The 16,854-nt window shown below is 55.5% G+C and overlaps 1 protein-coding gene across 3 annotated transcripts; it reads left to right on the top strand.

The window, feature by feature from the left end:
- Window positions 1-7,971: 7,971 nt before the first annotated feature.
- Window positions 7,972-16,191, top strand: CPSF4L (cleavage and polyadenylation specific factor 4 like). 3 transcript variants are annotated; one of them, XM_045525218.1, is made up of 6 exons: window positions 7,972-8,329; window positions 8,588-8,638; window positions 11,189-11,341; window positions 14,071-14,166; window positions 15,031-15,124; window positions 15,522-16,191. In XM_045525218.1, exons 1-6 carry the CDS (start codon window positions 8,227-8,229, stop codon window positions 15,682-15,684), a joined length of 660 nt encoding a protein of 219 aa, XP_045381174.1. In that variant the 5' UTR covers window positions 7,972-8,226; the 3' UTR covers window positions 15,685-16,191. The 3 variants fall into 3 exon arrangements, with proteins under 3 accessions (XP_045381174.1, XP_045381175.1, XP_045381176.1); XM_045525219.1 differs by lacking the exon at window positions 15,522-16,191 and having other exon boundaries at window positions 14,071-14,140; window positions 15,031-15,105; XM_045525220.1 differs by lacking the exons at window positions 14,071-14,166; window positions 15,031-15,124; window positions 15,522-16,191 and adding an exon at window positions 12,091-12,480.
- The last annotated feature ends 663 nt before the right edge of the window (window positions 16,192-16,854 follow it).

The following is a 16,854-nucleotide window of genomic DNA, read 5'->3' as shown; positions in this document are numbered from 1 at the left end:
GCCAGTAAAATGTTTCTCTGTGAGTACACTTGGGAAGTGGCCATCCAGAGGCAGCTTTCCAATATTTCATCCTGAAGTCAGAGTGGGAAATGTATTAAGAAGGTGGCCCGGGGCCAAAGGGCTGCTCTTTGAATACCTAGGGCGGCAAGAGGACCGTGTCATTTCCCGGCTGACTTGGAAGATGAAGCTGCGTCAATACCATTTCTTCCTCGCCTGACCCTAGCTAAGTCCGGGTTGACTACAGGGAGTTTGCGGTTATAGTCTCTAAAAGCAGAAGTCTATAGTGCAGATTCATTTATTCATCAGATATTTGTTGAGCACCTACTATGTGCCTAGCACCCTGGGAGGTGCTGGAAGATATAACAGTAGACAAGACAGACGTGGTCCCAGGACCCCTTCCTCCAAAAAAAATTGCTAAAATTATATTTATGACTCTGTTGCTATAAAGATGAATGTTCTCATTATATAGTAAAACCTTTTCTTTGACCTACAGATTCACCTATTTTCTCCTGATTTTAAAAGAAATTATAACACTTTTGTGGGCCCCTAAAGGCGCTGAGAGCCCGACACTGTGCCCACTGAACCTGGAGGAGAGGTCGCCTGCAGGGTCCTGGGTCGGAGGGGCGGGAAACAGACACTCCACGAGCAAGAGGCGAGTAGCAGCACCTCGGACCGTGCTAATGAGAAGGACACACACGGCTGGGTGCTGGGAGGGGGAAGGACCCAGGGGCTCACTGTAGGTGCGGTGACAGGGGCTCCCTGAGCAAGTGGCATTTAAGCCAGACCCGGTGGCTGAGGAGGAGCTGGGACGTGAAGGGCAGAGACGAGCGTGTCTGGGGAATGAAGGATTCGCCTAGCTGTCGGCTGGAGCCTCTGGGGGGCGGTGACATTCCTGAGACGGGAGCACTGAGGGGACACCAATTTGGGGAAAGGTAGAGTTTGGTCTCCGATGTGTGGAAGCCATTGCAAGTGGCAGTGGCAGGAAGACAGCTGTCGTGAAGTGAGTGCTATATGGACAGAACGTGTCCCCCAAACACTGCATGCAGCCCTGACTCCCATGTGATGGCGCCAGGAGTTGTAGGAGTCGTAGGAGTCATAGGAGGTGGGGTCTCTGGGAGGTAACTAGGTTTAGATGAGGTCCTGAGGGTGGGGACCCCATGATGGGATCAGTGTCCTTGTAAGGAAAGGAAGAGACCAGAGCACTGTGTGTGTGTCTCTCTCTCCCCTCCCTTGTGAGGACACAGCGAGGACTCCGCTGTCTGGAACCAGGAAGAAAACCCCACCAGCACCTAAATCTGCCAGCACCTTGATCTTGGACTTCCCAGAACAGAAAGAAATGTCTGTTGCTTAAACCCCTGTCTGTAGTATTTTGCTATAGCAGCCCGAGCTAAGCTAGTGGGCAACTGCCTACTGTCTGGAGAAAACACATGGAGACGTGGGCGTCGTCAGCAGAGCTGGAATTCAAAGCCTGGCCAAGGAGTGGGAGCAGGGACAGCTCTGACCTTGATGAACGCCCAACGGGAGGGCAGGTCAGGATGGGGGACTTGGTCCCCCATGATCTGCTGAGTCTCCCGTTAGCCCCGGTCTGGGGTTGGGTAGTTTATCCAGGCTGGAGGGAGGGGGCTGCCCTCTGCCTGCTGCTCCCCTGTGCCCACCCGCTGGGCTCTGTACACCAAGTGGGCACAATTGACTGCTTGTCGATAGCTGGGACCTGGGGGCTGTTTCCATCTGCACTTTGTCCGTCCGCCATGTGACCCAGGAATTATTTAGAGATAACAGACCCGAGGGCAATCTGTGGTGATGAAAATGGAGTTTTTCTTCCAGACCCAATTGACCCAAAGATGGATCAAACTTGTGACCTTGGACCAACAATCCATCAAAGTCATGGCCCCAGGCCACAGCTGGGAGAATGAATCCGTCCCTGTGTCCACAGTCAGCGTCCCTGTGTCCTTGTTCTATAGAAACCTCCCTCACCCTCGAGTGGGAGTGGTGGGCCACACGTGTGTCCTCGGGGAACACGAGACCCTCCAGGGGCTGTGGGGATAAATGTCAGAACTTTTAATAATTATGGTTTATCTTAACCTACAATTTTCTATTTTGGAAAGTACAGAATACATTAGGCTGGGGGAAGTTTGTCTCCCTTCCTGCGGCTGCTTTTCAGCAACTTCCAAATCCTGGGCTGCTGGACGCCTTCTCTGAAGAGTGGCCCGGGACGCTGCAGCCGGAGGGTTCCTTCTGAAGTGCTGCTCTGAGCCCACATGGTGAGGGGGGCTCCTTCCGTGACTCCCCAAGGCCTGAGGTTCGAGGTCCTTCCCAAGCCTGGACCTCCCAAACCCCGAGCCACTCTCAGTGAGCAGCTGCCAGGCCTGGCCCTGCAGAACATGGAGTGGTTTCCTGAATGCTCTGAGCTGCCACCACTGCTGCTGCTGGAACCACCGTCCCCCCACCGCCTCGACAGGACAGCTGTTTCACCTCCTGGAAGAGGCCTCCATACCCCAGCGAGAGCTCAGCAGTCTTGTATGGCAACAGCTCCGCCAGCGCCCTCTGTCTCCCAATCGCGGGACTTAGCTGCCCGCTTACGGGCTACGTTCCTGCCCATATTAGTTTCCTTATTGTTGCGATAGCAAATGACCACGAACGTGGTAGCTGAAACAACAGAGCGTTTCCTTACAGCTCTTGTCAGAAAGCCTGAGTGGCTTTCACCGAGCTGAACTGGAAGTGTCCGCAGGGCCGTGTTCCTTCTGCAAGTGCCAGGTGAGACCTGCTTCCTGCCTTTCCCGGCTGCTCGAGGCCTCCCGCATGCCTTGGCTCCTGGCCCCTTCCTCCGTCTTCAAAGCCAGCATGGAGCACCTTCAAATCTCTCTCCATTCCTCTCTCTCCTTCCTCTGACCCTCTCGCCCCTCTCTCACGAGGGGCCTGTGATCACCCTGGGCCCAGGGGATAATCCGGGACAATCTCCCCATCCCGAGGTCCGCAACACAATCCCGTCTGCAAAGTCCCTTTTGCTATGGGAGGGGCATATTCACACGTTCTGGAAATTAGGATGTGGGCACCTTGGGTAGCGGGTGCATTGTTCTGCCCACCACACTCTCCTGGGCAAGTGTCTTGTTCACTCTGTGTCTTCCAGAGTGGGTAGAAGTTAAGAAGTATTTTCGAGTGAGTGGGTGAATGAATAAATGCGTAGCTGCCCGGCGGCTGGGGTGGGGAGGCAGAAGCCAGACGAGGACAGTGGGTAAGCAAGAAGAGACCTGGGTGTGACCGGAGCCGGCCCCCTCTGAGCTGGCTACTTCTGCCAACTCTGCTCTGCCGACAGTCTGGGCCTCTGGCCCCCCTGAGCTGCAGGTGACGGGGCTCCTTCTCCACAGGGCACGGGGCAGTGGGTGGACCTGCAGCCTGTGCCCAAGGAGGCTCTGGGCACAGAACCAGAGGAGGGTGGAGGCTGGAGACCAGGGGAAGACCGTGGTGCCCGCAGGGCAGGGAAAGCTAAGGAACACCCCTGAGGGCCTGCGCTGATTCCCTGAAACCAAAATGACTGTGTCCTTGACTTTTGGACCAAAAGTACAATCCACATGCCCACTTATAGGAACAAACAAAGTCCCAATTGCTGTCTTGGCTTCGGAGGTCTTGGTTATCTTCCCAGCCCAGGGGGTTCCGGGGCCCTGTCCCACGCCGCAGCTTGGGAGGCTGAAGAAGCCTGCCTTTGGGGTCACGCAGACCTGAGCTGTGGTCTTTGAGAAGCTCATCTAAGACTTTGAACCTCAGGTTTTTTCGAGGGGACATAATAATAGCTCTCTTTGCAGAATTTTGTGGGAATTAGAGAGAATACAGTGTAAACAGTGAACCTAAACCAATTAAGACCTAATAACTGGTAGTGGAGGCTGGGCTTCTAGGCCCCGTTCTGACATATACCGCTGTGTGAGCTTAGACAGGCGGTTCACAGCTGGGCCTTGGGTTTTTAATCTGTAAAATGGGTAGAGCAACTAGGCAGGTTGCCATGAGGATTGAACGAGGCCTTGGATGAGAAGCGTGGGGTGGTTTATTAGTCCTGTCACTGTTCCCAAGCCCCAGGGGGAGACAGACAGCTTTCCCTGGGTGTAGGTTGTAGAACTGTCTGACTCCCAGACACCGAGCTCCCCGGCAATCACAGAGCAGGACCATCCAGGCTGCTGCACTGCCCCGCCCTGCACTTCAAGTGGCTAGTGTGAGGCTAGCAGCTGTCCCCTCCAAGTGGCATCTTTGGGGCACAGAGAGCGGTGGAAAGGATAGGACACACTGGCTCATTGTCCCTGAGGCTAAGCCCCGGGCAGCTGTGTGTGATGGGGGCCCCTCCTGACCTCCATCCACGCCCAACGCTGCAGCTTGGGAGGCTGGAAGCAGCCTGGCTTTGGGGTCCTGCAGACCTGAGCTGTGGTCTTTGGAAAGCTCACCCACGCCTTTGAGCGACTCAGCTGCCAGGCCAGCACTGCTGGGCCTCACAGCAGCACCCCAGCAGCACCTGCACAACCCTGGAGACCCTGCTCCCCACGGCACCTTTTATCGGGGGCGCTTAGGAATAAGGAACTGGAAGAAGGGGTGTCACCGTGGACCTAGGGGCAGGATGCCTGGGTCCTTGACCGTCCAGCCACACACATTCCCAGTGTTTTATCTGGAGCAGGTGTGTGTGTGTGTGCATGTGTGTGCATGCGTGTGTGTGTGTGTGTGTGTGTGTGTGTGTGTACCAGCAGACACATCCCTTATCTTGTGGAAGTCAGGCACCCACATGTACTTCTCTCCTACCCTCTGTCCCCCAGGGACGAGGTGTGCGCTGGTCCTGCTGATGCAGAATCTGGGGCTCAGAGAGGTGATTATAGGCTGGCGACTGACAAAGCCAGGATTTGTACCCCGGGCTGCCTGACACCACAGCACTCACCCTTTCCACAAACGCAGGGTGCCCGGGTCGGGGGTAAGGCGGATGCTCGAGATAAAATGGAGGCAGACATGGCCACACTCTGCCCAGCAAAGCGCTGGCTGCCATTGATCCAAGGCCAGGGGACGGATGCGATGACCTGGCCGGGCCCTGCAGCCAGAGAATTCCAACGCTCCCCCCACCCCCACCCCTGCTTTTCAGAGCAGTACATGTATACAGGGAAGGAGTGGGATGGTGATGATTCAGGAAATTTGCAGCCAGAGCTAAATGAGAGCCTCATAATGATGGTGATTAAAAATTAACGCCACTGTTTGTACAGCGATTTGGGTGTCCACTTTGCACAAATGAATTAATTAATAAATGAAAACACCAGTGCTTGGGATAATAAGCTCCAGGGCACAGAAGAGCAGACTGAGGTTCCAGAGGGGACATCCCAGGACCCGGGTGCCACCTTCTGCCTCTGGCTTTGTGCGTTGGCAGTTAGGGGGCTGGTCACCTTGAGAGCCATGAGGCTGGAGAGACGGGGCACCTCCCCCGGTCTCACAGAGACCCTGCAATCATCACTCCTCTGCTCTTCTGTTTGCTCATCTGCAGAATGGGTGAGGTCTTCTGAAACTAAATTTCCAAGCGAGAAGGTGTCCTAGTGTCCTCGGTCACCTCGGGCTGCTGAGACAAATGACCATAAACATGGTGGCTGAAGACAGCAGAAACTTATTCTGTCACATCCTGGAGGCTAGAAGCCCGAAGTCAAGGTGTCATTAGGGTTGGTTTCTTCGGGAGGCTGTGACGGGGTCTGTCCCATGTCTCTCTCCTGGTTTCTGGCGGTGGCTGGCAGTCCTTGGGGGTCCACGGTACCCGTGTGACTCGTCACCATCTCTGTCTTCACATGGCCTCTCTGTGTCCCTTCGGTGTCTGTGTGTCTCAAATACCTCTTTCCTTTCTCTTATAAGGACACCAGTTATGGGGTTTGGGACGCAGCCTAGTCCCAGGATGAGCTCATGTTGAGCTCCTTGACCGAATCACACCTGCAAAGAGCCTATTTCCAACAGTCACGTTCACAGGTGGGAGGGGTTAGGACTTGGCCTTTCTGGGGCAGCCAGGTCAATGCACTACAGAAGTCATGTCGAATAAGCACAAACCATGAACACAAGGTGCCGTCGTTCTCGTGCCAAACCGATGACGAACCACTGGGGGCAGGGACTCCACCTTCCGCTGTGCAGGCACCTAGAGGTGGGATGGGGAGCCCAGGAGGAGGGTGGGACCTTGACCAGGGGAGCAGCTGGGGGTCTCCTTCCTGCTTACCATGAGCTCTTGGAGGCCCCCAGAGTCCCAGAAAGCACCTCAGGCTGCATCCCCCGGGCTCTCATTTTTTTTTTTTTAACCAAGGCAGCGTCCTGCCCCGCCTTCCCCTCAGTCCTCTCCCAGGGGCTGTGTGCTGCTGTCCTCCTCCTCCTCCTCCTCCTCCTCCTCCTCCTCCTCCTCCCGCTCCGAGCCCTTTCCGGGGCTCGCCAGGGGTCCCCTCTCAGCTCTCCAGCCTGGCCACCCTCACTCTCCTCCTCTAGCCCTGATTCCGCCAAACCAAACCCCGACCGTCTCCCAACCTCCACGTTGCCCCCTGCCCTGTGCCTTCGCACTGCGGGCCCCTCCCCTGGGACACTCTCCCACATCAGCCCAGATGCCTCCCTTATTACTCTATTGTATCATTATGTGGTTAATGGCATCCCCCATTTGGCTGGTCCCTCCCCAAGGCAAGGACACGGTCCCCAGTACAGAGAGGCGTAGGGGATGCTCCGGGAAGGACACCGGTGGAGGCCTGGCTTTGACTTCCCCTCGTTATCACCCTCCGGCCTCACGCCCTGGGCCTCACTGGGCCTTGATTTGCTCATCAAGTCTGTCTGCCCTGCCAGGCTGGTGCAGCCTCAAACGAGCCTGTGTTGACAGACGGACTTATTCCCGGGACTACTAATCAACGCACGTGAACAAGGCCAAGGGGAGCGAGGCTCCTTCCCCAGGGACCCCTCGTCCCCACCCTCTCGCAGTCCTGGGGTTCTGCCTCCCCCACAGTGTAGTCAGAGGCCCAAGCTTCTGGAAACTCTTGGATCTCTCCCCTGCCCCTCCCAGCCCTGCCTCGGCTCCAGGTGTCTCTCTCTCCAGCTATTTTCTTTTCTGATCTGGAGTTCAAAAGAACAACAAACCCAGGAGCCACAGCCGCAGAGAGCAAAAGCCAGCAGGCTCGTTCACGCTGCCTCGGGCCTGCGGGCTGCCCACCGCTCCCTGCTGTGTCGGGCGCCCAGGAAGGAGGACGTTTGGGTTCTAGTTCCATGGACATCAAAGGCCAACGCAACTCTGAGAACAGCAGCTCCAGCTAGACGCAAGGCCAGTTTGGGGCCAGAGCAGGGGCAGTGGGGAGAGGGAGTGGGGGGAGCCCAGTCCAATTAGAGCCCTAAAAAAATGCTCCTTTGAAAGCACTTTCAGATGTCCACAGCCCTGCAGGCAGGGGTGGTGTAATCATAATAAAACAACATTTGCATAGAGATTTCGTTCACAAAGCACTTTCTCAGGGGTGGGAGGAGCTGGGGTGGCCCAGTGGAATCCTGGCGGGGAGGCCAACCCGGCCTTGGGTTGGTTCCACCCTCCAGCCAAGCTTGTGACTGTGGGAAGTAAACAAAGGGCTATTCATCCAGCCATTTCCGATTTCTCTGGACTTCATTCCTTTTCCCCTTCTCCCACGAAGAGCTCACTTGGGGCCCGTCACTCAGGCCAGAAAAGGGGTGTCAGGGGTCCCAGAGAAAGGGGTTGGCTGGGACCTTATGGGAAGAAGTGGGGAGGCTGAAGGAGCTCCCTGCCTCTGGACCCCTCCCCGCCCCCATCCCCGCCGGTCCCCAAGCTCTGGCAGAATCAGAACAGCCTTGCTGGGGTTGGCTTGTGCAAGTGTTTATTTGCTAAACCTGTGGCTGCGTACCAAGTACGAGCCCAGGTTTGGTAACGTCTGCGCACGGCTGTGCTCCCGTTTGGTAACATGCAGAGATAAGCAGTGTGTGGGCCTTTGCTAATCCCTCCCCACCCGAGTGGGACTTATGTACACAGTGCGGGGGTGAGGGGCCCGGGGCGTCTGCACCTGCATGGGGAGGGGGGTGAGGCAGCCGGGCCCACTCCTGTGCAGCCCTGGCTGGAGAGTCACCGCCAGTTACCTAGCCACTGGCATCCAGGGTGAAGGGGGACGAATCAGACCCTGGCCCCTTAAGGGCCTCCAGGGAGCTATATAGGGTCCACCTGCAGGGGCTCTAGCAGCTTCCAGCAGCCGCAGCAGGAGACGGAAGATGCAAGAGGTCATTGCAGGGCTGGAACGGTTCACCTTCGCCTTCGAGAAGGATGTCGAAATGCAAAGGGGCACTGGGTTCCTGCCTTTCCAGGGCATGGACAGTAAGTGGGGCAGGGTTGCCCCCTGTCCCCTACCCCACCCCGCCTCCAGCCTTTTCCGAAGGCCTCCCGAGTTCTTGAGCTCTTGAGCTGGCCTCGGACCCTCCCTCTCCTGTTTCAGAGCTGAGCTTTCAGTGCGGAGGTCTGGAGGCCTCCAGAGGGCCCACAGGCCCGAGCCTGGGGCAGGTTTAGGTGGGACTTGCGGTGGGGAGGTGCACAGGCTGTGGGGAAGCTGCCTTCTCCCCCTCCCTCCCCTTCCAGAGTCGGGCTCAGCTGTGTGCAACTTCTTCGCCAAAGGGCTCTGTGAGAAAGGTGAGTTAGCGGGCGGGGCGTGGGGTGCGTGGGAGCAGGGGCTCTGCCTGGCCTGGGTAGGGTGTCGAATCTGCACCTGGGGACGGGACAGAATTTTAGATTTACAGGTAGACAAAGGAGGCGTGGGTGGGTCCACCAATCAGCTCGTCTCCCTGTCTCAGCAGCATTTGTACATCGGTAACCAGGGCTGCGTGGGAGGGCACATTCCCTTCCAGCCGCCCTGCTGGGGACGGGGTGTCTAAGGGTTGGCCTGTGTGTTCCCAGGAGGCCCCAGACCTCTTTCTTCCCTCCTGTCTTCCTCCCAGCTAGGAGAGAGGCCTCTCTCTCCCCCCCAGTCTTCTCCTCTGAACCGTATGGAAACTGGGCAATTGTCCCGTCTATTCTTTGTGGCCTAAGGTAGCTCTGACCACAGTCTTTGAAATGCTACCAAAAAGCATCTTTCACTTCTCTCCTGCCCCAACTCTGGCAAGCAAGACCCTCTTCCTGAGCCCCTCTCCCCAGACACAGCCATTCTGGTGAGTCCCAACTCAAATACAGGATTGCTCAGCTTTTCTTTTGGTTCATGGGCCTCTTAAAGTCTCATCCATAGAAATACATAGTTGCTTCCAATTTTAGGGGTTCCCAGTCCCCCTGAAGCCTGCCTAGAGACGTAGGTTAAGAAATCCTGCTAGTGTGAATGAGTTTAGGACCTGTTCTTGGGATCCACATGATTCTGTCCCTGGACACCGGGAGGCTGGAGAAGCCCAGGCCGGGAGGACCTGGAGCCATGTCCGCCCGCCTTCCCGGTTTGTTTCGGGGCCAGCCCCGGATAACGGGGTGAGAAAGGCAGTGAGCTCATTGGCCGCCCAAGGCCCTGTGGAGCCAGGGCCCTCCAGGATTGACTGAACCGAGTGAGGTCTCCTCAGCTGGGCCCATCCGGTCTCTAGAGTAGTGGTTCACAGTGACACCCCCATGCAAAGAAATAAAACTGTTATTGTGGGAAGTCAGAATCAAGTCAAGGGCCAGGGGTGGAGGGCAGGGGTATTTAAGAGCACTTTTTCCACCCCTCAAATTCTTTTTTTTTTAAATTTATAAGTATTACGGGTACAAATAGTTTGGTTACATGAATCGCTTTCATAATGCTTGAGTCATGGTTGTAAGAGTACCTGTCACCCAGATATCGTCACCTAGATATCCATTGTACCAGTTAGGTAGGTTTTCACCCATCCCCTCCTTCCCCTCCCCCAGGTTGCTTTCTGCTGAGTTTTATCTCCCTCTGTGCACATGTGCGCTCACCTGTTCCAATTTAGTAGCGAGTACATGTGCTGCTTGTTTTTCCATTCTTTAGATACTTCACTTAGGATAATGGTCTCCAGTTCCATCCAAATTGCTGCAAAAGGCATTAATTAATCCTTTTTTACGGCTGAGTAGTATTCCATAGTATACATATATCACATTTTGTTAATCGACTCATGAATTGATGGGCACTTAGGTTGATTCCACGTCTTTGCAACTGTGAATTGTGCTGCAATAAACACTCAGGTGCAGGTGTCTTTTTGATAAAATGACTGCTTTTCCTTTGGGGCAAATACTCAGAGGTGGGATTGCTGGATCTGATGATAGGTCTATGTTTAGTTCTTTGAGGAATCTCAATACGATTTTCCAAGAGGTTGTACTAATTTACAGTCCCATCAGCAGTGTGTAAGTTCTTTTCTCTCTGCATCCAGGCCACCATCTGTTGTTTTGGGACTTTTTAAATAGAGGCCATTCTGACTGGAATAAGGTGATATCTCATTGTGGTGTTGATTTGCATTTTCCTGATGATTAGTGACATTGAGCATTTTTCATGTTTATTGGCCATTTGTCTATCTTCTTTCAAAAAGCTTCTGTTCATGTCTTTTGCCCACTTTTTAATGCGACCACCCTTCCAATTCTATGAGACTTGGCCATACATGAGGCTGGTCCTGCTTGGAAACTTAGGAACTGGGTGTCCTTCCTGCCGATGACAACGCAGACTTGAATAAAGATGATAAAATAGTTGAATATAACATTTCCACGGGAGATCCCTTGTAAAGCGTTACAAAGTTGGCTCTTTCGTCACTGCATTAGGTCTCTAGAGTCAGGAAGCATAACATTTTTTTTTAAAGACATGAATCCAACAGGCCTTGCTTACTACGTGCCGGGGGCTGGGCTGGGTGTGCTTTCAGGGCTGGAGAGCCCGGCCCTGCCCGCTGGTAGGAGGACAGGGGGGGTTGGCGCTGTGGGAGCACAAGAAGGCAGCTTTCCCAAGCCCGGGGCTTCCTGGAGTTTGCCCCCCGGAGAAGGGCACGGCAGGCAGAGGGGACAGTGGGCAAAGGTGTGTCCATGGGAACAGCTTCGTGTGAAGACAACAGCTTGCCCTTCAGGGTGCCCTGGATCCCAGTTCTAGCCCCCACTGGGGTCCAGGTGGAGGGACAAAGGGAGGGCCACTGAGGGCTGAGCCCCAGCACCCTTCTGGGGAGTTCCCTGGAGGGCTGCGCTGGGCCCAGCTGTGGCGAGGGCCCTCCCAGCGGAGTGCCCTGGTGTCCCCAGGGAAGCGCTGCCCATTCCGGCACGAGCAGGCGGGGAAGACGGTGGTGTGCAAGCACTGGCTCCGGGGGCTGTGCAAGAAGGGCGACCACTGCAAGTTCCTGCACCAGTACGATGTCACCAGGATGCCCCAGTGCTACTTCTACTCCAGGTTCGGTAAGGTCCCTTCCTGGCTCTGCCCCGTGCCCTGGAGGTGGCAGCGGGCCCTGAGGTGGGAGGGAGGTTTCAGGGGAGGGGGCACCCAAAGGAGGCCGGGCACGTCCCAGGAGGCCCACTAGGCCTGTCTGAGCCTCAGTGCCTGCTTCCCCAGACCGTAAGGAGGTGGACATGCACCCCAGCCTCCCTGCCCTTTCCCGCCTCCCAGGATCAAGGTCACACCTGTTACCTTCAAAAGGGAAGTGGGGGTTGTTGCCCTCCCCAGTCCTGGCTAATCACACACCCAGACTGACTGTTGGGAGATAAATCTCAAATGAGCCAGCTCTCGGGCCCGGGGGTGCCAGGTTAGCGCTTCCCAAACATCAGGTGTGGAGAGCCGCTTTCACGATGCCTGCTGTGCCCACCAAGCCCCAGTGCCGCCGTCTGCTCTTTCAATGTTCTTGCTGTCTTAACTCTTATTTTAGAAGAAAACTGCGTTGTCTCCATAAATGGAAAACTAGCATCACTTGTTAGAAAGAAAAGGTAACTGTAAACATAAAACCATGAGGTGCAGAAGTCCAGCCCCTGAAATTATCTTGTGGGGTCAGGTCTGGACCAGCATCGTCTTCCCTCCCTCTGGCCTCAAGTCCTCCTCCTGTCCTTTTAACCAGGGGGCCATGTAGGGAGAAGCTGCAGCCGCTCTCCCCTTGTTTAACATTGGAATCTGTGAATGTGCTTCAGGTCTCATCCTTCTCAATAAAATTCTACAGCTCAGCGCTTTCCGGAGCTGGAAGGAGCCTTAAGGATGATCTAATCCAGTGGTTTTCAAACTGTGTTCCAAAAAGAGTGACCTGCAAAGAGAGAGCCGGCAGGATCCCCAGGGACGCCCCTGGCTTAGGAGGCTCGGCTTCCAGATGAGGCTTGAGCCAGCTTCAGCCCCCAGCGCCCCAGGCAGCTGTCCTCACAGAGCCAGTGGGGGGGGGGGGGTCCTGGGCACGTGGGGAGGAAGCAGAGCATCCCCTAGGCCAGCAAAAGCCCCTCCCAGGCCAACATTCCATTTCCTGCCTGCTCCGGGGAGGTGACAGCATGGCAGTTCCTGAGGGCTGCCCCCTCGTCTTAAAGGGGGGACAAAAGGCATCAGGAGCCCCACTCCCCTTGGTCATTGCCCAAATAAAGCTTTCACTTAAAATGCCATTTACTTAGTTATTGCCTCGGTAACCCTTGGTTGGCTTTCCTTTGGGGATCAGATGCTGCAGGGAACAGACACAGGAACAGGGACAGGTCCCCTTCTGCCCTCAAATACCTCCGATTAGTGGGGGCAGACAGGTAAACCCATTATTACAATATGTAACCTGTGGTTCTGTTCTTACAGTAAATGAATGAATATCTTTGTAATATCATTATCCAGGTAATTATCATTCTTATTGGATGCAAACTGTTTCACGTTTTAAAGGCATTTTTGGAGAGGTGTGGGAGTGGGAAAGGGGGAAGGGGCTCCGATGTCCAGGGTCTTCAGCAGGCACCGGGCAGCTCGGAAGGGCAGGCTGAAGGCCGGGGCGCTGCTGCCACCTGCTGGCCAGGTCAGGGATGCAGCGACGTGCGCGGGGCTCGGGCAGAAAGGCAACACCAGTGTAGACGACTTCCCATGATTTGCACCGGCCCAATGGATCGAATGCTGACCAGCCCTAGGGGTGACATCACTTTGAATCCTTAGAAGGCTCAAGCCCAGAGTCAGAACTCTGCCCAGCACTGCACACTGATGATAAGCAAATAAACCCTGCACCAATGTGACGTGTGACCTTTCCCCTCTCTGAACATGGGCGTCCACGTGTGTGACATGAGAGGGCTGGGGAAGAGTGGCGGTTTTACTCCCTTGGGGATGAGGGGTGCTGTCCTTCAGGTGAAGCCTCGCTCTGCAGAAGCCCAACATATACATAGATCTCTTTGGAGCAGTTTGAAAACCAGTGGGGTAGACGCTGCGAAGGCCTTTGAGCTTGAAAAAGTACCGAGCTGCAGACTTTGAAGGAGGACGAAGCTGGAGACATCCACAGATTCTCAACTTGAACGAGGTGAAAGTGGGCTGGATCTTCCCCACGCCTCCTTCAGCCCTCCCTTCCTAAGAGAAATCTCAGAGGCTCTTAGAACGACTCTTGGGTAGCCTGTGCCCGCAGGGCTGCCTCCTTCCAGGAGACGAGCTGAACCCGAGACTTGGTCTAACCCACAGATTACAATGCTGGCTTAGTGCACTGCAGGTGTCCCTCTCTGGGGTGTTTACTTTTATCCCTGTGCCAACTTGAAGCGGGACTCTGCTTTTCTTGGCATTTCCACTCAAAGGAACTGCTCGCCGGAGCTCTGGAAGCAGTGTAGGATTTGCAGCAGAGAGGAACGGAGGACTTAGTCACAGCACACGCAGCTTCTCCATTTAATGTCATAAATGTCCTCAATCCTCCCTCCCTGGGAGCCTCCACGCGCCTGCAGTTCTGGTGCTTCCTCCTGGATCCGTGGTCCTGCCCGGCTCTTCCGGATGTGTTTGTCCACACCCACGCCCCGCTTAGCAAATGTTACTGGGATCCACCCTTCTTAGATTGCAGGAAGGATTAGACCTACCTGCTGTCTTCAAAAGCTGCTGGCGACTAGAAGAAAGGCCAGTAGCTTATATGTACATGAGGGGCAAGGTCAAACCAGTTTGGGGAGGCGGAAGTGACCATAACCAGGAGCCCACTTACGTACAAGAATGCTTGAATTTTCAGGTGACTGCAACAACAAGGAGTGTCCCTTCCTCCATGTGAAGCCAGCTTTCAAGTCCCGGGACTGTCCTTGGTATGACCAAGGTTTCTGCAAGGATGGTGAGGCCTTGACAGACAGGGAGTGTGGGGGCGTGAGGGTGATCAGGAAGGAGGCTCAGCAGGGGAGGGGGCATTTTCCTGATGAGGCTGTGCCACATTGAAGTCCCAGCAGAAGGCCTCTCTGCAGACACCACAGGCTTCCCGGGGCAGGCTTGCGCGGGTCCAGATCCTATCTTCAGTATGTATGACTACCTGACCTTGAACAGGTGACTTAACCCCGGGAAGCCCTTGGCACAGGGTTTGGCCACAGGACATGCTCAGCTCACGTGCGCTCTCTTCTCTGTTCCTTTTACCCACCTTTGGGGTCCTGAGTGTCACTTAAGCATGTCCTACCTTTTTGTCCCACCTTTAGCTGGTTTGCTGCCAGCCTGGAGGCAGGGTCCCCTGTCAGGGTCCCTGTGCCCTAAGCACCCGTGTTTGTCCTTCAGTTGTGCTGGTGTGAGTTCTTCGCACTGCTGGTTTTGGGCGCCTGGGGGGAGCGTGGCTGAAGGAGGATCATCAGTAGGATCGTGGGGTTAGCTTGCCTCAGCTGTACCTTCTATAGCTAAATAGATAAAAGGCAGCGAAGTCCAGTCCACATCCACATAAGTCCTCCAAGACACAGCATGTCAGTGACGCTTCCAACCCTCGCAATTTCAGGACTTGCCAGCTGACACCTGCCCCAACACATTCCAAGGTTCCCTTTCCGCATCTCAGTCTCATGGCTAGAAGCGGGGGCTTGGGGCACCATGGAAAGGACTGGGAGAGGGACACACCCCATTTAGTGGCACACCTGTGTGCACCCACACCCTGCCGGGAAGCTTTCTCATGTGTTCCCCTCTTGCTACAGCAGAGCCTTCTGGTCATTTTCTCTTTGCCCAGCAGGTCCCCTGTGTAAATACCGCCATGTCCCCAGAATAATGTGTCTCAACTATTTAGTTGGCTTCTGCCCTGAGGGACCCAAGTGTCAATTTGCTCAGTGAGTATGGTCCTTCAATCCCCAATGGCCGCCGAGTGCCGGCCTGGCCTTCTGGCTCTGGGTTCTCCCACGCCCTCCCTGGCCCGTGGTGGAGAACTGTCTGGCAGGCCCCTGCCCATGTCCCCTCACACTGCTGCCTGGCCCTGGCGACCTCCAACCCACCCTCCTAGTGTGTGCTCGTGCTGGGGTGGGTGTAGATCTTTTCACAAACTGTTCTAGAAATAAGATTTAACACCCGTTTGCCCCCAGTCCTCTGCGGCTCTCCCTCCCTCCCTGGCTGGGGAGGGCGCCTGCCCTGCGGGGTCTGAAATAAGAAGTCTGCGGTGGGCTGGAGCATGTTAACGAGCAGGGGGTGGGAGGCTGAGTCGGATGTAATTGTCTCTCTGCACTCACTCAGTCCCAAGATGAATCTTCCGTTCAACTCGAGTTACACCAAGGTGAGTGCGCGTGGGCAGGTGCCGATGGGCCTTGCCCTTTACTCGCCACTCCTCTCCGCTCCTAGGAGAGCTCACTCCCCAGCACTGCTCCCGTGGATGGGGGGGAGACCCTCATTCTCCTGAGAAGGCACCTGGCGTGGGGCACACGGCCACGGGGATGTGGTGGTTCCTCCCAGACTCCCTCCCGCGTCCACAATCCCTGCTCGGGTAGGACTGCTCAGCTGACCGGCCCTTAAGGCTGTCCTCCTGGGCACAGAGATATGCGTGGTGTTTGTGTTTCAACAAAACGGGGCCCAGCTCAGGACTTGCGGTCCAAAGCTGGTTTTCTGAGTCGGGGCCAGCCGGGCTTGAGAAATGTGCCCGCTCCCTGTGGAAACACGTGCTCCGTCCCTACGGAGAGGTACCGTCCCTGTGGACAGCAGGCGCTGATGACAGCCTACACCGGGAGTCAGCAGACCACAGCCTGCGGCCAAGTGTGGCCACTGCCTGTCTCTGTACAGCTGGCAAGAATGGTTTTTAATATGTTGGGGAGAACATTATGTGACATGTGAAAATGGTAATTCCAGTGTTCATAGCTTTATTTTTATTTACGTGTTGCCATGGCTATTCTGGAGATTACAATGGCACAACTGAGGGGTTGCAACAGAGACCTCATGGCTCACCTCACAGAGTTTAAATATTTACTATTTAGAATATATATATATATATATTTACTTTTTGGTCACCTATAGGGAAAGCTTGCTGACCCCTGGTCTAGATGACTGGATGTTGGGTGCCGACTTAAGTGTGACAGGCCAAGCAGGAGCATGTACGCGGGGGCAGCTACTGAGCTTGGGGCCACCCCACAGTGGAGCTGGGGGGACAGTGGCGGGGGAAGGTGGCTCCCGTGGGCTCCAAGGGGCCCCTTCTAGGGGTGGGAAGCTGTCTGATCTGCCCGACCGTGGGGAATTTACAACCCCCTTTCTAACTTTCATCGAGAGGTATGCTTTGGCAATTAAAACCATAACTAACGGCATTTCGAACATTAGTTTCATCCTGGACGCACGGCCGGGACCCGGGCCCTCAGTGTAAAGTCGCTGTCTGCAGGTGTTTCCCCACGACTTCGCTTTCTCTGCAGCTCGTCAACCAGCCCTGGGATTCGGCACCTCCTGCTTCTGCTGCGGAAGCTTGGGAGCCCCGTTCCTGGACAGAGCGCCTGCTCCTCCACCCTCGGGAAAGCGCCCAGGGGCACCTGTTCTCCTGCCGGGGGCCCAGGGCGCAAGAGCAGGTCTTGTGCTACAGGGTGAGCAAAGG

Source organism: Lemur catta, chromosome 15 (genome assembly GCF_020740605.2).
Source record: "Lemur catta isolate mLemCat1 chromosome 15, mLemCat1.pri, whole genome shotgun sequence".
In the NCBI taxonomy this organism is placed as follows: domain Eukaryota; kingdom Metazoa; phylum Chordata; class Mammalia; order Primates; family Lemuridae; genus Lemur; species Lemur catta.
This window is presented reverse-complemented; position numbering and strand designations above follow the sequence as displayed.